The sequence below is a fragment of the Jaculus jaculus genome, chromosome 12 (assembly GCF_020740685.1).
Source record: "Jaculus jaculus isolate mJacJac1 chromosome 12, mJacJac1.mat.Y.cur, whole genome shotgun sequence".
Classification (NCBI taxonomy): Eukaryota; Metazoa; Chordata; class Mammalia; order Rodentia; family Dipodidae; genus Jaculus; species Jaculus jaculus.
Window position 1 is genome coordinate 56,412,312 of NC_059113.1, and position 20,408 is coordinate 56,432,719.

The following is a 20,408-nucleotide window of genomic DNA, read 5'->3' on the forward strand; positions in this document are numbered from 1 at the left end:
GGACCCACTTTAGCCAGATGTACAAGGGGGCGCAAGCGCCTGGAGTTTGTATGCTGTGGTTGGAAGCCCTGGTGGGCCCATTCTCTCTCTCTCTCTCTTCCCCTCTTTATTTAGAAAAATAAAATAAATACATACACACATATACTTCTAGGTAGTTGGGTGTGGTGGTGCACACCTTTCCAGCCCTTGGAAGGCAGAGGTAGGAGGATCATCGAGAGTTTGAGGCCACCCTGAGACTACATAGTGAATTCCAGATCAGCCTGGGCTAGAGACCCTACGTCAAAAAAACAAAAACAAAAAAACCCAAACCTTATTGATCACTTAGCGACATTTCATATTTGATATTAAAATACACAATTTTGGTTAAGAGCCTTTCCAAGCAAGTAATTATTCTAAAATGTATGTCTCCATGGAAGGGTTCACAATCTTACATTCATCACAGTAACTGTTTCCACAGCAGGGAATGACAACGGCATCAGTCATAATATCTTTGCAGATGAGACACAACAACTCATCTGGGATGGGATCGTCTTCCTCTGAAGAAGAGGATGGCTCCTCTGGTAAGAAGGGTGGCTTTTCCTTCTTTCCAATTGCATATGCCTCTCTGTAGAAGAACGTTTCAGCATTTTAGTATTGTTAAGGCAAATCAGCTAGGCTCTATGTTTTAGTATAACATAATGGGAACATGTAAATTCAGGACAATGACAGTTTAGATAAGCTTATCTTCCTCTAATAGAAACAAACAACTCAAAACAAGTGTGACAAAAAGAAATAAATGCTATAAAAGCAACAAATGGTACCTTAGAATCCTTAACTCTTAAGAACTGAAGGTCAAAATTGTAATGAAACATGTTAGAGTGCTATGACATTGCTTAAGTGCCAAACAGAGCTCTTCATCCCACCTTTTACCTATCCTAACATGTTTCTTGAAAAACCAGTAACATAACTACCCCCCTTATAGCAGTGTATACTGGCTCACACCTATAATCAGTCCCAGCATTCAGAAAGCTGAGGTAAAAAAAAAAAAAAAAAAAAAAATTCAAGGCCTGCCTGGGGATAGAATGTCAGTTCTAGACACTGCTTCAAAAGAGCCAAACAAATAACACAAAAACTCCCCTTGCCAGGAATGTTGGCATGCACCATTAATTCCAGCACTCAGGAGGCAGAGGTAGGATAATCACTGTGAGTTTGAGGCCAGCCAGAAACTGTAGAGTGAGTTCCAGAACAGCCTGGGTTGGAATAAGACCCTACCTTGGAAAAACCCAAGCCCCCTCCCCCAAAAGTCCCCCTTGCATATGTCAACTCTTTCTAACTAATGAGCACCCTGCTGGTCTTGTGAATGCCACAAGAGGAGAATAAAATATATCATAATAGTTAAAAGAATGACACACAAAACTGATGACAATAGCAATCTATTGACAGTACAGTAAGAAATATAATTTAGCCGGGTGTGGTGGCGCACGCCTTTAATCCCAGCACTTGGGAGGCAGAGGTAGGACTGCCTTGAGTTCAAGGTCACCATGAGACTACATAGTGAAATCCAGGTCAACCTGGACTACAGCAAAACCCTACTTCAAAAAACCAAAACCAAAAAAAAATATATATATATAATTTAAAAAGAAAAAATATATAACTTAAGGGGTGGAGAAATGGCTCAGTAATTAAGGCAGTTGCCTACGAAGACTAAGAATGAGTCTCCAGGTCCCATGCATGCCAGAGGCACAGTGATGCAAGTGCTCAATGTTGCACACACGCACAAGGAGGCGCACACGCCTGGAGTTCATTTGTAGTGGCTGAAGGCCCTGGTGTGCCATTCTCTCTCTCTTAAATAAATAACAATAATTTAAAAAAGAAATATGATTTAAGGGGTGGGGAGATGGCTCAGTGGTTAAAGGCATTAGCTTACAAAGTCTGATAGCCTGAGTTCAAATCCCCAGTATCTATGTAAAGCTGGATGAAAAGTAGTACATACATCTGGAGTTCATTTGCAGTGGCAAGAGGCCCTGGAGCACCCCTACTCTCTCTTGGTTCTTTCTCCCTCTCCTTCTTTGTGCTTGTAAATAAATAATAAAATATGAAAAAATAAGTATGATTAAATGATCAGAATGTGTTACACAAATATGAAGTGTAATGTTATTACACATTCTGGGACCAGCTTTTTAAGGAATGCATTTTCCAGAGTTGCTATGTAATAAATACATTTTTAAAATAGGAAAAAAAGAAGCCAGACACACAAGGCGGTGAATGCACCTGGAGTGTTTACAGCGTCTGGAGGCCCTTGTGTGCCCATTCTCTATTTCTCAAATAAATAATTTTTTAAAAATTAAAACAAACAAAAACCTATTCTCAGACTTGTTGCCACTGTTTTTATACCCACATCTTTTCTCTACATTTAAACAAATTTATAAACCACAGGAATTCCCAGAGAAACCTTCTCAATTTCACTTATGTGAACAGAATGTGTATCTCAATGCTGAAAATGAAAGACTCTTGGCTGAATGGAATAGGGTACCTTGGGAGTATTATTTGTGTTGCAGCTGCTCCATAGACATCACCACGATTCCAGAAATAAGTATCAATTTGCTTATGCCCCACTGTTCCCAATTTGTGAAAGAGGAGTCTCCCACTGCCCAAGAGAGAAAAGAAAAAGAGGGAGAGAAAAAGGGAAGGGGGAGGAAACAGGATAGAAAAAGAAACAGAAGAGTCTGAGTTGCTCATCAGTGGTGTTATTGGAGAGGGTGAACGTTCATTTAAAACATCTAGTCTCCCATCTCTCCCCAATATGGGCTTTGTATCTGCCACAAACAGGCTTTTGTTTTCAGTATTCAAAAGCAATGAATTATTATTAGTTAGGGTTCACAGGTGATATTAACTTCTCCAATACAAACTAATATAGATGAAATAGTCTGATTAAATTGACTGCAGTAAGAATCAATTCCTAAACTTATTTTGAAGCATCTATAAAGTATCTGTGAATCAGAAACAGCATAACAACAGACTGCTTTAAGATGAATCACAAAAAACACGGGATGATGACTGATAAAGAATAGACGGGTGAAGTTGAGTAAGTGAGCAAAATAGGAAGTTTAGGAAACCATTAATTTGTAGTATGGGCTATATTTATACTAAAGAACATATCTATCCATAACAATCACGTTGATCATCAACCTGCTCACTACACTGTGCATGAAGCTGAGGAAAAAAATTCTTCTTGTCATTGAAAACAGACATTTTCTAAACTGATGTTTCTTAGTGTGTCCTAAAGAGCTTTTAACTACATTATTTCCTGGAAGACATCTTTAAAATGCAGAATCAGGACCTCATCACAACTTCTAATAATAATTATAATAATAATAATTATTATTTTGGTTTTTCTAGGTAGGGTCTCACTCTAGCCCAGGCTGACCTAGAATTCACTATGTAGTTTCAGGGTGGCCTCAAACTCAAGGCAATCCTCCTATCTCTGCTTCCCATGTGCTGGGATTAAAGGTATGCACCACCATGCATGACCCTAATTTTTTTTTTTCAAGGTATCGTCTCTTTCTAGCCCAAGTTGACCCTGAAATCACTATGTAGTCTCAGGGTAGCCTCAAACTCATAGCAAACCACCTACCATCTTTGCCTCCCAAGTGCTGGGATGTACCACCATGCCTGGCTAAGGAACTCTTGATAACACATGGTATATTATGTATGAGTGGTCACATGGTTGAAGGTAGTTAATGTATTTAATGGTTAAGAGCAGATGAAATGGGAAATTAGATAAATCATACCACTAAATTTTCCTGTTTGTTCCTTTGTTAAAATTGGTTTACATGGCAGTTAAGGCACTTGCCTGTGAAGCCTAAGGACTCATGTTAGAATCTCAACAAACAAACAAAAGCCCAGTAAAGCCAGGTACGGGGAAGCACATCTATAATGCCAACACTTAGAAAGAAACCCAAGGTAGGAGGACTACAAGTCTGAGGCCAACCTGGGCTACACAGTAAGACCCTGTCTCAAAAATCAATGTCCTAAAAAAACCATAAATAAAAGTCTAGGGGCAGGAGGGATAGCTCAGTTGTTAAAGGTGCTTGTTTGCAAAGCTGAACAGCCTGGGTTTGATTTCCCAGTATGCATGTAAAGCCAGATGCACATTCTAGAGTTTACATAAGTGACAGGAGGCCCTGGTACATTCATTCTCACTTAAATACAAATATTAAAAATGGTCTAGAGAGATGGTGCAATGGTTAAAGGCACTTGCTTACAAAGCCTATCTGCTTGAGTTTGATTTCCCAGCACCCATATAAAGCCAGATGCAGAGTGACATATGCATTTGTGATCCCAATGTACCTATAATAGGAAGAGGTGGAGTCAGAACAAGCCAGACTACACTGGCATTTGTTCTTTGTTTAGGGTCTCACTCTAGCCCTGGTTGGCCTGGAATTCACTATTCACTACTAGTTTCATGTTGGTCTCTAACTCATGGCAATCCTCCTACCTCTACCGCCCAAATGCTCCACAGGCTGGGATTAACGGTGTGCGCGACCACATCTGGCTTGGACTGGCATTTGTTTGCAGTGGTAAGACAACCTGCCTCAAAGACATCTCAGTGTAGTACTGACCACCTTACCTGCATTGAAGTGTGCGTGCACATGCACACATGCAAAGGAATACAAATTTAAAAACAAAACACAAGGGTATTTTTATAGAACTACAGGTTGTCTGAACTAATAATGCTTTATAAAGTAAACCCTACTTTAAAATTTTAAGTCTGGGTATATCCAAATTCAAAAATCCTCAGTATTTCATTATGTTGGCACTTTTAGATTATTTAAAAATGATTACTCTTGTTTGGTTCACTTAGGAAATGAAAACAGCATATGGAACAGGATAATGTGGGAGCATGTATGTGAATGAAGAAGAAAGCAGTGAATGACAGAAAAGATAAATTAGAAGACTACAAGGGAAGTGGCACTCAATAATAAAAATCCCCAAGTCCATTTGAAATTTGTACTAAATGGAGCAGACTGCAGCCTCTCAAAGTTAACATAGAAATGTTAACAGATGGAGACTAGCAATTCGGGTATGTAACATCCCCAAGAAATCCAAGTAGCCAAGTTACAAGCCCAAGAAGATTAAAGCACTGCACCCTGGGATTAAGTCGTCCCCACATTTCATACCCAATCTGTATACTTACGCATCTATGGTTGGTATTGCATATTTTCCAGTGTTTGTAAGCATTGCACCTTTCATGTTAGGATCTTTCACTTCCATCATAAAACTTCTGGGAATTCCAGTGCTTTTTTTAATCCTAGGGCCAGATTCAAAGTTCTTATCCTATTAGAGGGGGGAAAAGAGAGGAAAGAAGAAAGTAGTGATCTTTAGTAAAATATTAACTTACCTCATGCAGTGCACACCACTAATTTATAATGTTTTACATGAGATCATACTTTATTCCCAAAATTGCCATGTAAGTATTGTTATTATAAGTATTATTATCTCCACTTCAGGAGAAAACAGGGTTGGAGACATGAAATTTATATTATATAGGTTTACTTGTAATTGGAAGAATCATGTTTGAAGCCTGAGAAATATGGCTCTAGATGTTATGGTCATTTGCCATTTTAATATAGAAGAAGGCATTTTTACCAACTAAGAAAAGTAACATGGATAAAGACATTCAAGAAAAAAAAAACATGGACTTACCCCATTTGTTGGGCAATTCTTAATATAATGACCAGGTTTACCACAACGGAAACAGGTATAAGATGGAGGTGGTGGACCAAGAGGCTTCTTCATGTAACTGGAAGGGGGAAAAAAAAATACTTGTACACAGGACTTTAAAAAAGTAATGCTTTTGACTGGAAGGAAACATAATACAAAAATTCCTATTGACATAAAACACTTATGAACTTACTTGATTGGGTCGTATTCATGGCCAGATTGCGACATCATTGCTTTAATTTTATCTTCTTCAGAAGCATTGGCTTCAGCCAGATTGGCAGTCTGTTTAACAGGTAATTATTTGACACACACATTAGAAACACATTTAAGACCACACAACCAAAGACAATACCACTCATCCTACACAGAGCTGTATCTAAATGAACCCTGCATACAACAACTATGCCCATTTATAACTTGAAAGAAACACTGAGATTCCTTAGGTCATTAAGAATACACGGTGTTTGGGAGGCTGCAGAAAGGCTTTCTGGAGGTACTCAAACCTTAGACCTTGTTTGTATCTTACATTCAGCCTTGTATACTACTGCTTTAAGAATTCAAGGCTGAAGGAGATTAAGTTAGAAGAAAAGCACTGATGATGTTAAATTTTAAAGCATCTCCAATGTCACAGCACCAAGACTGTTTACTTATACTTTGGAAGGTAGGAGTAGGATAAAAAACCAAGCACTATTATTATCAAAAGTTTTTAGGTAGTGGTGCCAGTTTCAAATTGAGTTTAAAGATATGCATTATACAGTCAAAATTTTAAGTTCAATTCTCCACATAAATTTTATGAGGAGTTTAGATATAAACAGGGTTTAAGGGAGCAATTTCTATTAACTTGAGCCCTCAAGCACCTAGCATCAACCAACCAATCACTGGGCTTTACCTTTACATTCATCCACAACACAAGCAACCAGTTTTAACATTTTATTGTAATTTTATATACAAAGAATGCTTAACATTAACAGCACTTAGAACAACAGCAATATTTACAGAAAACTGGATTACAGATGTTTAACAACTAATTTGTTTGAACCCAAACATTATTTTACAAATAAAAAGAATCCCCAAAACCTCCAACCCCCCAACTTCTTCCCACAAAGAAACAAAACCAAAGCTCAAATGTGCTCCTTACAGTACATAAGAATAAACAGTATAGTATAAACTGCTAAAGATGTCATCTCTATGCTAAAACACTTTGCATTAGAACACGATAAAACAGGGTGGTTTTAATCCACTTTTAGAATCATCAGTTTTATGTTTAGTTTCCCTAGGACAAGAGCTGAAAATTTATGTTGCTAGAACATATTTTTGGGGGGAGGGGGGAGGGAGATACATCCTAGGACAAAAGGACACAAGCTACAACAAAGCCAAGGATAAGATAGGGACAACTTCATGGAAAACCCATCTTTGCATTTTCATTTATGTTGTTTGTTAAATTTGGCTTTTAAAATATCTGATAGCAGGAAAATGATCATTGGAAAAGGGGACAACTTAATTCTTAGCTCTCAAATCTGCCTGCTCTTTTAAGACACAATTTGCATTCTAAAATGCATTGTTTAAAAAAAGTAACCACTAGTGCTTTCCCAAACAGAAGATACACATTGTTGAGCAGAAAATGCAAGCAACCTTATCGCACAACATGGCACATACAGCGATTTCAGGAGGTAACAATCTACCCTTCTGCCAAACATACACATTGGCACAGCCCTGCAAGCAGCTTTATGCACTTACACAATCCATGTAGTCTGTGTTCAAACAAATTAGGTTGTTTAAAACTTTTTCTAATGCAGACAGACTATAAGTCTATAGCATAAAGAAACAACTGTCCCACATTTAAAATGATGACCTCAATAGGATATCAATGCAAATATTCAAGAATTAACCACACAATCGTCCATTTAAGGAATCTTCTGTTTTGGCTGTTTAAAGTAGTCCACATAATATACAGCCAAAACCAGGGAATTCCTCAGAACTTTGTTTCCAATAGACAATTAAACAAAATGTATAAGGGGAAAAAATAATTAAGTGTAGCTTCATGTGTTTCTTCGGTCTTGAAGATGAACAATATTCCACCATTATGCTGATGCTGAGCAAGTATCCCCTATCTTCTCATAACAGCAACTACACTTCACAGGTAGTCATAATATGTACAGTGTGCTCACAATACATCCTCCCCCACCATCTTAGCAAGTACTGTGCAACATAAGTTAGAAAAAGACAGATTTTCAAGAATATATATATATACCTTTGTAAGCTGGGCCAGAGTAATAGATGCGGAAGAGTCATCAATCTGTTCACAAAAAATTAAACACACATTCAAGTTCCACACTGAAAACAACTGAAAGTGATCATTTAGCCCCTAATGTCACTTAATGTTCAAATATTGGGCATTTTCTTACGGTTTCTAAGGAATGTTATTTTAAGACTGAAAATGTAGCTTAAACTATGTCTGTCACATTTCACACCCAGTTATAAAGGTTTCAGTTTAGGATGACTTAATTACAAGGAGAAAAACAAGAGTAACAAAGCATGTAAAAGGAAACCTGTGAGTGGTGACTAAATACTACAAGTGAGTCCTGAGTCTCTTAACATGACAATGCTCAGGACCATGGACCAGGAAGGAAAGTGAGCAATCCAAGCTTCCAAGACCATTATTACCTAAAGCAGGAAAACAAGCAGCTCAGCTACTTTAATTAATACATAAAAGCTCCTACATAATTCTATTTTTGAGTACAAACTACTCAATCGGTGTGTTTTAATTCTCCCAAAGAACAGCTTCTCTTGCAAAAGAAACCAAATAACCTTTATCAAGGCAAAGATGAAAGCCAAAAAAAGAAGAAGAAGAAAAAAAAAGGTAACCAGGGAGGGGGGAAGCTTAAGTAGAGCTGTCACATAAAATGATGGATTCTAATATTTGGAGAAAAATTTTATCCAAATAGAGCAAATATATATATATATGAAGTATATTAAGTGGGTTTTAAATATATTTTTAAGATGTTATATTTAGAATAAATTTCCTTGCATATGTAATCACATACATACATTTTTAGCAAGTAAACCTGAAGCCATAATTTCCCAGGTACCTATTTAGTGAGTTGCTTTCTCAACATGCTTCTCATATATTACTAGTGATAAGAACTCCTTAAAACTGGGGAATTCTTTGGGTGTGGTGGTGCACGTCTTTAATTCCAGCACCAGAGACACCTAGACAAGAGGATGGCTGTGAGCCGGGACTAGAGTGAGGCCCTACCTCAAAACAAAACAAAACTATATTGGCTAAACTTAAGATACATGTTAAATGTCTGAGGTAGGAAGATCTGTGATTTCAAGGCCAGCCTAAAGACACATAATTCCAAGGTCAGCCTGGGTGAGAGACTCTACCTTGAAAAATTAAAAAAAAAAAAAAAAAAAAAAAGATACACATTAGCAAAATGAACAAACAACAACAAAAAAACCAATAATGTATTACAAATATTAGGGTTTTAAATTTTAGCCTGCTGGACATTATTACTTGGATGTTTATTTAGACAAATAGTTCTCTTTTCCACACTCAAAGACTGTAGAGCTCATCATGTAATACTACTACAGTTTTAATGTATACCCACATAGTCCACCAATGCTTATTACCCTTTAAGTATTTTCTTTACTTAAAAACTAATCTCAAAATGCAGGGAAAAAAATGAAAAATATAAGTACTTTTATCCACCAGATCACCAGGAAATAAGGAAACTAACAAGAGCTGAATGAATTGCTACAAACCCAATTATCATCTATACTAATGAAACAAATCACAGAAACTTATGTGATATTTTCTTACCACTGAAGTAAAAACATTAAAAAAAAAACTTCCTATTCCTCGACTGGGCGTGGTGGCGCACGCCTTTAATCCCAGAGGTAAGAGGATCACCGTGAGTTTGAGGTCACCCTGAGACTCCACAGTGATCCAGGTCAGCCTGGGCTACAGTGAAACTACTTCAAAAAATCAAAAAATATGTAAATCTTTCTATTCCTAACACTAAAGTCATAACTGTCTATGTTTTTTTGGTGGGTTTTTTTCATCCTTTTAGCTTTTAGCCAGTTATACTTGAGTTCAAAGTGGTTTCTTATCTAAACTGCATCTTAAACTACGTTTTTAAAATTTTTTCTCACCAAATAATCACAATAATACCTAATGACAAGAGGTCTAATGTACCGTATTTAGGAAGACATTCAATTTTGATTGATATGTATAGCAAAGTATTGGAAAATGAGTGAAAAATGTTCAAAGATGGTTTAAAAGTGATTAGAAATTTATATGTACCAAACTATTAATAAAAAGTGACTTCTTGGCAAGACATTGTTAAAGACATCAACCACGTTAGAAAATAAGTCTTCATCAAACTAATGTACACTGCAGAATTTTATTAACATTAGCCCACTTCCCTATTTTAGGGGATCTTATTTTTCTGAGGTTAAGGACCTGAAATCTTTCCTATCAATTATATAGACATGAAATTAGAAGATTCCTACAATGTGTTGTTAACAAGAACTTCCAGCTTTGGAGTGCTAATGTAGAAGGATGACTAAACCAAACAAGGTTGGGGAATTCACCAACAGCCATTCTTGATCAGACTTGGCATAAATTATCAAAAATGAGCTGGGTGTGTTGGTGCACACCCATAATCACAGCACTCAGGAGGTTGAGGCAGGAGTGCCACTAAGCTCAAGGCCTGAGTATCCATTCAGGACTACAGAGCAAAGACCTGTTGTTTCCAAAAACCAAGCTAGGTGTACTGGTGCCTGGTTACAATCCCATCCCAACACTTGGGAGATAGGGCAGGAGGATCAGTAGTTCAAAGCCAGCCTGAGCTACATGGTGAGTCTGAGGCCAGATCAGGCTACTTGAAACAACCTTGTCTCAACAAAAATAAAAACCAGAAAAATGTACATACACTTTTACTAATCAGAATTTTAAAAAAAAAGGTCCAATACCTCTATTTGCTTTTGTGCATGTACATAGCCACACCATTCTTACATCTATGATGAATTAGTTATGCTTGATGAACGTATTTTCTCTCATTTTAAACGTCAGCAAATACCCCAAATAAAGGATGGAGATAAAAAGTTATGCAATGTCTCCATTTCAGTTTAATTCTGCCTAAAAATTAAAGCTACATTTTTGAAAGCACTAAAAAGCAAAGAGGATCCTAAGTAAGCTTAAAATAAACTGCTTCTTATAAATGTAATACAGACATGCCAGGGAACACACAAGGCTAAAAGAATGTTAACTTTATTTATGAACATGTGATTTGTGTTTATACACATGCTAATAAACAAAAAGGAAATAACTGTTTTCAAGAAATAAAACTTCATCTGAATTAGTTTAAATACTCTATTAAAAAGTACTTAATACAAAATGTGTTACATTTACTACTACAGTCACCAGGATAGTTGATCTAATTTGTGCTAGCATTTGGATACATAAAAATCAGTTTTAAACCAATCACCAGCAAAACATAAACTTGGACAGTTTTTACAGCATTATGCTTTAAAAAAAAAAAAACCATATATCCAAAAGTAGTGGGGGAAAACCCAAAACACTAAGACTTTTTAATTTCTGAATCACTGTATTTAGTTCCACAAGAACTAAAGGCCATATACTTTAGAACAATCCAAAGTTCTATGTTATCATGTTTAAGATGCAATGATCCAAGGTTAGTGAAATGCCTCGTACACAAAGATCAGTAGTATTTTAAAAGTATAAAATGAAATAGCAAACAGTATCTTTAAATTCTAAATGAAGATTTCAAACACTTTGCATTGTGTACAATATGAAGCCTGTGCAGTAAAATGTTTAGAGAACCATCAAGTTTACAGAACCCAATTAAAGTAGACCTGTGATCTAAAACATTTTCACCCCACAATCTAGGAATGGTGCTGTCACTTAAGAGCTTGAAGTCAAAATAGTGCCACTTTAATGTTAATTTATAATTATAGTAAGAAAAAATGTTATCCTGGCTAAGGGGAACTACCTTAGGTAACATACAGGTTCCAACAGTCTATAACTAATGCAGCATTGTAGAATGAGAAAGGGAAATATTTTAATTTGGACATTTGAGCAAACTAGGCCGTGTATTTTAAAATTTGATAACAATATACTCAATTGAATAAAATCAGTATCACTGAGACATGGGGAAGGGAGGATTTCAATTTTTACTATATGATGTAGTTGTGAATAAAGGATAGAAGCTCAAATTTGCCAAATAAAGCAAAACTAGTATAGTAAAGCTGCATCAGTGGTTTGGGGAAAGCACTTTTCTATGTTTGATGTTGGAGAAAGGATCAAATTATAATGTAAGTTCTGCATGTTGCTAATTCATTTTTGAAAGCTGTCAATCAAGCAGGAAAAAAAATAACAAAACCTAAGTGATACAACGTGAAAATGGCAAAATATACACTCCAAATATTTTTTATTGCAAGAAACAAAAAGCACAAAACAGCCTGTACATACATACAAAATACTAGCTATAGACAGACAGATGTAGAACATGTTATCATGTTCATTAGTGTAAAACCTACACGATCTAAAAAGGATCATACATTACTGTACAACACAGTGTCATACAGGGAGAATGCTATCATATTTAATATGAAACAATATAATGGGCACAAATTACCCATTTCTACAGAATAACTGCAAATTATGCCACATATATCAATATTCAACTGAGCTGTCATCAAAATACAGTTTATTTACAGTATACTATGATCAGTTGGGTATTAACTTCTAAAATGATTCAATTCATCACAACATTATAAAGGTAAAAGGAATGTGTAGAAAAAGTGTGAGATTGTGTTTTTACATACTGCTTTTGTAGTTCCCATCACTGGCTCAGTTCGACTTCTAAAAAATAAAACAAAAATAACAAAAACTAACATTAGCTATTTATGAATTTTGTGCTAATTACCTTTCTTTTCAATAACCTTTATTTTCAAGATAGTCCAGGCTGTATAGTCCAGGCCGGCCTTAAATTGCTGATCCTCATGACTCCACCTTCCAAGTGCTGGGATTACAGGTATGTATCTAATACAACTTTTTTTTTTGTTTTTTGTTTTTTGTTTTTCGAGGTAGGGTCTCACTGTATAGCCCAGGCTGACCTGGAATTCACTATGGAGTCTCAGAGTGGCCTCAAACTCATAGCAATCCTCCCACCTCTGCCTCCCAAGTGCTGGGATTAAAGGCGTGAGCCACCACTCCCGGCTAATACAACTTAATACATGTATCTTCAATCACACACTTTTAGGAATATAATTTTCCTTTGATACAAAGCTTTAATTCAGTCTATTTCTAAATGAATAAGCTACTTGTTTAATCTTTATTGTCTCTTAACAGTTTCAGGTACATTTGTGGCTTTCAAAAGATTTCATATTGGTCAACTGTAAAATAGGTATACCTTGCAACTCATGACAAATACTGTCTGAAAGTCAGTTTATTTAGAAAGTTTTTGGTTTACTACAATAAAAAAAAAATTAATTCTCCAGGGCTGGAGGATGGCTTAGTGGTTGAGGCATTTGCCTGCAAAGCCAAAGGACACAGGTTCGATTCCCCAGGACCCAAGTTAGCCAGAAGCACAAGGGGGCGTATGCGTCTGGAGTTCGTTTAAAGTGGCTGGAGGCCTTGGTGTGCCCATTCTTTCTCTCCCCCTCTTTCTCTGTTAAATAAATAAAAATAATTAAAAAAGTATTCTCCAGTTTATTTTATTAAATACAGATGTAAATTTCCACATTTCAGATTTTTGAAGACCACTTTGTGTAACATTTATAATTTGGATCCCTGAGATACTGCTGTTCTCCCAAAACTCATTTTCAAATCCAGAAAGACAGACTGAGTTAACTTTATTCTTAATATATTTCAAAATAACCAAGGACTGAACAAGAATTCAAGCTTCCAGGAAAATGCAACATAGTTTAAAAGAATAAAATAAATGCTTAGGTATAACTGAACAATTTGTTGCTAAAAATAAATAAATCCCAAAAGAACTTTACTTAGGGCTGGAGAGATGCTTAGTGGTTAAGGTGCTTGCCTGCAAAGCCAAAGGACCCAAGGTTCAATTCCGCAGGACCCACATAAGATAGATGCACAATGTAACACGTTTGTTTGCGGTGGCTGGAATCCCTGGCACACCCATTCTCTATATACATATGCCTCCCTCCCTGCCTCTCTCTCAAAAAAAAAAAGTCCACACAAGAGGGACAGGGCTTAGCGCCCAAATGCAGCCTTTAAATGTGAAAAAGTGTGGAAAAAGGAGTTTCTGGGTATGTACATAATTTGGAAATACTGAAATTAAAAACTGAACTCGAAATTTTTATTTTCTAGCATCTGCTCAAACTGAGGCATTTTGCAAGGAAGCTATGTTACAAACAAATCTTTATTATGAATTGAAAGCAATTTTGTATGAGGCATTCAAAAAATTGTTTTCCTAAAGTTTATGAAAAAAAATTCCACTGGACATTATAGTGCACACCTTTTTAAAAAAAATTTCATTTATTTATTTGAAAGAGAAAGAAAGAGACAGAGAGAGAGAATGGGCAAGCCAATGCCTCCAGACACTGCAAAGAACTCCAAACACATACACTTCTTTTGCATTTGGCTTATGTGGGTCTTGGGGAACTGAACCAGGGTCCTTAGGTTTTCAGGCAAACACCTGAACCACTAAGCCATTTCCCCACCCAGCACACACCTTTAATCACAGCACTCAGGAGGCAGAGATAAGGGGGGTTGTTGGGAGTTCAAAGCCACCCTGAGATTACATAGTGAGTTCCAGGTCAGCCTAAGCTAGAGCGAGACCCTGCCTCGAAAAACAAAACATTCCAAAGAAGACTGGTTTAGGATAGTAATCCCAGCACTTAGGACGCTCAGTCAAGTGGACTGCCAGAAATTCAAAAAAGGCCACACTACACTATGTAATGAGTTCAGGACAGCTTGTGAGTGAGATCAAGTCTCAAACAAACAACGAAAACACATCTAAAGAGATGGAGTATTTGATATACATATATATTGTACAGTACATGGTAACGTGTTGCTTCATACTAGAATACAGGAAGTAATTCTGTCCTCTGCATATATTATAGTTCTCATAACATCACTATAAAAATACCAAGAGGGGGCTGGAGAGATGGCTTAGCGCTTGCCTGTGAAGCCTAAGGACCCCGGTTTTAAGGCTTGATTCCCCAGGACCCACGTTAACCAGATGCATAAGGGGGCACATGCGTCTGGAGTTCGTTTGCAGTGGCTGGAAACCCTGGTGTGCCCACTTCTTTCTCTCTCTCTCTCTCTCTGTCACTCTCAAATAAATAAAATAAACAAACAAACAAACAAAAAAGCAATACCAAGAGGCAAGAGGATAGCAAGTTCCAGCCATCTGTGCCTTTAATCCTAGACAAGAGGATCACTGTGAGTTCCAGGCCAACCTGAGACTACATAGTGAATACCAGGTCATCCTGGGCTAGAGCGATACCCTACCCCCACAAAACTAAATAAAACAAAAACCCCACAAAGTTTAAAAAATGGGTGGGGGAGTTTGCTGTGGATGCAGTTCATTCAAATGTGTGCCTAGCAGGTACAAGGGCCTAGGTCCAATCTCTAATGCTGCATACAAACATGCATAAATAAATGATAGAAAGTTAAAGATGTAATATATTAATTATGTCCCCTAAGTAGAAGTCTTGAGAGACTGTCTTGTTCTTACTCTAACAATGGGCATTTATCCTGTACCAAATACTATTCTTACAACTATATTAATTAGAGGGACAGTAATACTTATGTTTTTAGAGAGGACTGAATCTGAAACTTTCTACTCACTGTAGATAAAGAAAAGGGTGGCTGTTCAAATCTCTTAAATAAAATGTATATTTTCATATGAATTACGAATCGTTTGTGATATTTTAAATCATCTCTAGGTTACCTATAATACTTGGTACAGAATAAGTATTATATAGTTATTATTCTGCATTCAGGGGATAATGAAATAAAGGTTATACATGTTACTATAGACACAGACTTCATAAGCTGGACTACATACTTATCACCAAGACTTATATTTTTCCATTCTACAGTTACAGCAAAAAACCCAAGAGTATGGGTTCTGAGAAGCCAGCTAACTCACACCCCTGCTTTAGAGAACTCGGAGAAAGAGTTCTAAACATCACACAACCGATGAGGCAGTAAATACAATCGAACCTAAGCCTGACTCTAGTGATCAACCCTAGACACTAGCCTCCTGACCAGAGCCTACTTGCAAACTTTTAAGTAGCTTATGTTAGTACTACTGAATACTCATTATGCTATCAAAATATGTAAGTCAGGCTGGAGAAATGGCTTAATGGTTAAAGTGCTTGCCTGCAAAGACAAATGACCCACATAAGCCAGATGCACAAGGGGCGCACACATCTGGAGTTAGTTTGTAGCGGCTGGAGGCCCTGGCACACCCATTCTCTCTCTTTACCTGCATATTTCTGTATCTCTTTCTCTCTCTCTCTCTAAAATAAATAATTTTTAAAAAAATAATGTAAAACAGGAGCTAGGTGTGGTGGGGCACACCTTTAATCCCAGTACTTGGGAGGCAGAAGTAGGAGGATCACTGAGTCTTAAGTCAGCCTAAGACTACTTAAGTCAATTCTAGATCAGCCTGACAGCAAGACCCACCCTACCTAAAACTAATCAAAAAGGGAAAGTGGGGGGAGTGAAAGAATTACCATGGGTTATTGTCTGCAATTATGGAAGTTGTCAATAAAAAAAAAATTTTAAAAACCCAAAAGTAAAGCAGATCTCTATTAACATATACACTTTGTTGTGTAGTAAACATCCCCTAAAGAGCAAAATATGGTTCCTAATAATAGCTCTTGGAGTGGAGTTTCAAAGGGGAAAATGGGTGGAGGGAGGAAAATTACCATGGATAGTTTACAATTATGGCAGCTGTCAATAAAAAAAATATTTCAAAGTTTAGAGGACTAAACATTCTGGAATAAAAAATAAGTAAGTAATAGCTCCTGGGCTACAGAGATGGCTTGCTTGTGAAGCCTAAGGTCCCAGGTTCAATTATCCAGTACCCACATAAGCCAGATGCACAAGGGGGAGCACATGTGCCTGGAGTTTGTTTGCACTGGCTAAAGGCCCTAACATGCCCATTCATTCATATTCTCTCTCTCTCTCTCCCTTTCCTTTGCTCTTTCTAATAAAAATATTTTTAAAAATAATAGTAGCTCCTGCAGGTTATGTCAATTTAGCCAGAGGAGGAAATTAGAAAATATAAAGCCCCTAATCCTCCACTTTTGAGTGTTAGGATAAAAAATTTAAATGTTGGGCTGGAGAGATGGCTTAGTGGTTAAGTGCTTGCCTATGAAGCCTGAGGACACTGGTTCAAGGCTCAATTTCCCCAGGACCCATGTTAGCCACATGCACAAGGGGGCGCACGCATCTGGAGTTCGTTTGCAGTGCCTGGAGGCCCTGGCGTGCCCATTCTTTCTATCTGCCTCTTTCTCTCTCTGTTGCTCTCAAATAAATAAATGAAAATAAACCAAAAAAATTATTTAAAAGATTTAAATGTCAACGCTATTTTGATCAATACACAAGATTTATAAATACTTACATTACATATGTCTTGCTTGTAGATTTAACACCTCCAATAGGAATTCTTCTAACAATTACAGATGAATTTTTAGGAATTAGAGCATTATCATCAGTATATTCTGTAAATAAAGAGAGTCATTATTTTTATTTAGGAAATTAAGTACTAAAGAATGAGAAAACAAGTTGGGCATGTCAGCACACACCTTTAATCCCAGCACTTGGAAGAGAGAGGTAAGAGGATTGCTGTGAGTTCAAGGCCACCCTGAGACTACATAGTGCATTCTAGGTCAGCCTGGGCTAAAGCAAGACCTTACCTCAAAAACAAAACAAAACTTTTTTGGGAAATGCACATCAGCATTAATATAACCATATGATCCCAGCATCTTGATTATTAATAATATCAGAACAAAAATCCAAAGGAGGCTTGTCAAAGAATACCAAATTCTATCAGCCAGGTTCTTGGTTCTACTGTGTGGAACACTAATAAGGACAAAAGTATCTCTTCCTACCCTGAAACATGGGTTGAACTGAATGCTGATTCCTGCCCCATGGAGCTTAATGCTAGAGAAGACTTAACATTAAATTATGACATTATGAATAAAGAGAAAGATTTTCTAATGAAGAATGAATGGTGGATGTAACTTTGGACAGGCTGTTCATTCAAACAAAACCCCTCGAAAAAACCTATATTTGAGGCTTAAAAGACGAAGTAAGACAAGTCCATAAAAAACCCACGGTCATGCTGAGTATGATGGCACAGCCTTGGAAGGTGAAGATAGGAGAATCAATGTGAGTTTGAGGCCAGTCAAGAGCTAAATTCCAGGTCGGGGCTGGAGAGATAGCTTAATGTTTAAGGTGATTGCCTATGAAGCCCAAGAACCCAGGTTTGATTCTATAGGTTTCACGTAAGCCAGGTGCACAAGGTGGTACATTATGTCTAGAGTTCGTATGCAGTGGCTAGAGGCCCTAGTACACCCATTCTTTCTCTCCCTGTCTCAAATAAAAGTAAATAAAAAATTAAATTGTATGTCAACCTGGATTAGAGTGCTTTGAAGAAAGAGAAGAAAACCTGGAAAAATATTTTACAGAGGAAAAAAAAGTGAATTAAAAATTCCCTCTCTTTCTGTCACTCTCAAATAAGTAAATGAAAATTAAAAAAAAAAAAAATTAACAAAATGCCAGACTTGGTGGAACATGCCATTAATCCCAGCACTAGTGAGGCAGAGTTAGGAGGAATGACACCAGCCTGGGACTACAGAGTGAATTCCAGGTCAGCCTAGGCTAGAGGGAGATCCTACCTCAGAAACACTGAAAAGACTGTGATACTGAAGAAAATGAAAGATACTGACTTATTTGTTTCTATGTGTAACAGGTAACTGGTGGATTTTATGAAAGTGATGGCAACTTAAGTTATTAAAAAAAAAACTTGGGCTGGAGAGATGGCTTAGCGGTTAAGCGCTTGCCTGTGAAGCCTAAGAACCCTGGTTCAAGCTCAGTTCCCCAGGACCCACGTTAGCCAGATGCACAAGGGGGCGCACGCATCTGGAGTTCGTTTGCAATGCCTGGAGGCCCTGGCGCGCCCATTCTCTCTCTCTCTAACTGCCTCTTTCTCTCTCTGTCACTCTCAAATAAATAAAAATAAACAAAATGTTTAAAAAAAAACTTGCTCTGGCATCTGTATGGGGAATAAACTGAATAGAAACAGGGTGACTAATAAGGAAGCTGGCTCTGTAGTCCAAGCAGAAATAATGGTGGCTTGTATTACGATGTGGCAGACAGAAAGAGTGCAATGTGGGAGCAAAGCTGACAAAACTCACTCATGGACTGAATAGTCAAAGACGGAGAACTGGGATGAATCTCTAGGTTTCCAGCTTTATCAAAACCGGCTGGAGAAATGGCTTAACAGTTAAGGTGATTGCCTGCAAAGCCCAAGGATCCAGCTTTAATTCTACAGGTGGCACATGCATCTGGAGTTCATTTGCAGTGTCTGGAGGCCCTGGCACGCCAATTCTCTCTCTCATAAAAATATATATATATATATTTTTTGCTTTAGCAAATGGATAAATAGTAAAAGTTCCTTTTTGAGAACACCAAGAGGGAACATGAGCGAATGCTATTATTTTTCGTACTGAATGGAGAGTCTACTGTTTGTAAGACTGAAATTAAGAAATGAGACTTTTAACTGGTAAAGCTGAGTTGCAAAGGAAGAATTGTTTCCAGGGGGGGAAAAAAAAAGCAAGACCTCACAATTTAAAAAGATGCAAAATTCTCCCTAACCCTAAAACCAGACATTAGTCCCCCTCCGTAAGGTCTCACTCTACCCCAGGATGACCTGGAATTCACTACGTAATGTCAAGGTAGCCTAGAACTTATGGAGATGGTCCTACCTCTGCCTCCTGAGTGCTGGGATTAAAACCATGTGTCACCACTACCAGCTTTAAGGTTTTCAATGTTATTTGCTTCACTTAAATTACTTAACACAAAGTGACTTTTTCCTCTCTTCTAACTACTATATATGTTAATACTTAAGATTTTCATTGTTTTGTTTTTAAGGTAGGGTCTTGCTCTAGCCCAGGCTGACCTGGAATAAACTATATAGTCTCACACTGGCCTCAAACTCACATGATCCTCCTACCTCTGCCTCCAGAGTACAAGTGCTGGGACTGAGTGATGAAATTTCAGAGAGATTCAAGAAACAAGTCAATGTTAAGAGTATTATCATTACCTTAAATTGATCAACAGTCCCATATTTAATAGTTAAGCTAACAAGAAACTGGAAGCAGAGAGGATTTCTTAAACTAAGCCTAAAAACTTAAAAATTAATTCTAGAGCTGGGCATGGAGGCACACACGCACTTGGGAGGCAGAGGTAGGAGGATCACTGAGAGTCGGAGGCCAGCCTGAGACCCTACCTCAAAAAAAAAAAAAAAAAAAGTTAATTCCAGAACCAAAACATAGTCTTAAACACATTTCTTTCTAACAACTCTCAAGGCATTCACAGAAGCTTCAAAGACAACTTGCATGCCTGTAATCTCAGTACTCAGGAGGATGAGGCAAAAGGCCCGCCACCAGTTTGAGAGCCAGCTGAGCTA

General features: G+C 37.4%; 1 protein-coding gene across 4 annotated transcripts in view; it reads right to left on the reverse strand.

The window, feature by feature from the left end:
* Window positions 1–20,408, reverse strand: part of Rbbp6 (RB binding protein 6, ubiquitin ligase) — a 44,196-nt gene that overhangs the window by 15,023 nt on the left and 8,765 nt on the right. For all 4 annotated transcript variants that reach the window (XM_004670192.2, XM_045130521.1, XM_004670191.3 and 1 more), the window contains exons 2-8: window positions 17,337–17,436; window positions 12,556–12,592; window positions 7,955–7,999; window positions 5,897–5,985; window positions 5,686–5,782; window positions 5,177–5,316; window positions 432–604 (exon numbers count right to left, since the gene is read on the reverse strand). In XM_004670192.2, coding sequence (XP_004670249.1) covers window positions 432–604; window positions 5,177–5,316; window positions 5,686–5,782; window positions 5,897–5,985; window positions 7,955–7,999; window positions 12,556–12,592; window positions 17,337–17,436 — 681 coding nt within the window. The remainder of the gene's footprint in view (window positions 1–431; window positions 605–5,176; window positions 5,317–5,685; window positions 5,783–5,896; window positions 5,986–7,954; window positions 8,000–12,555; window positions 12,593–17,336; window positions 17,437–20,408) is intronic.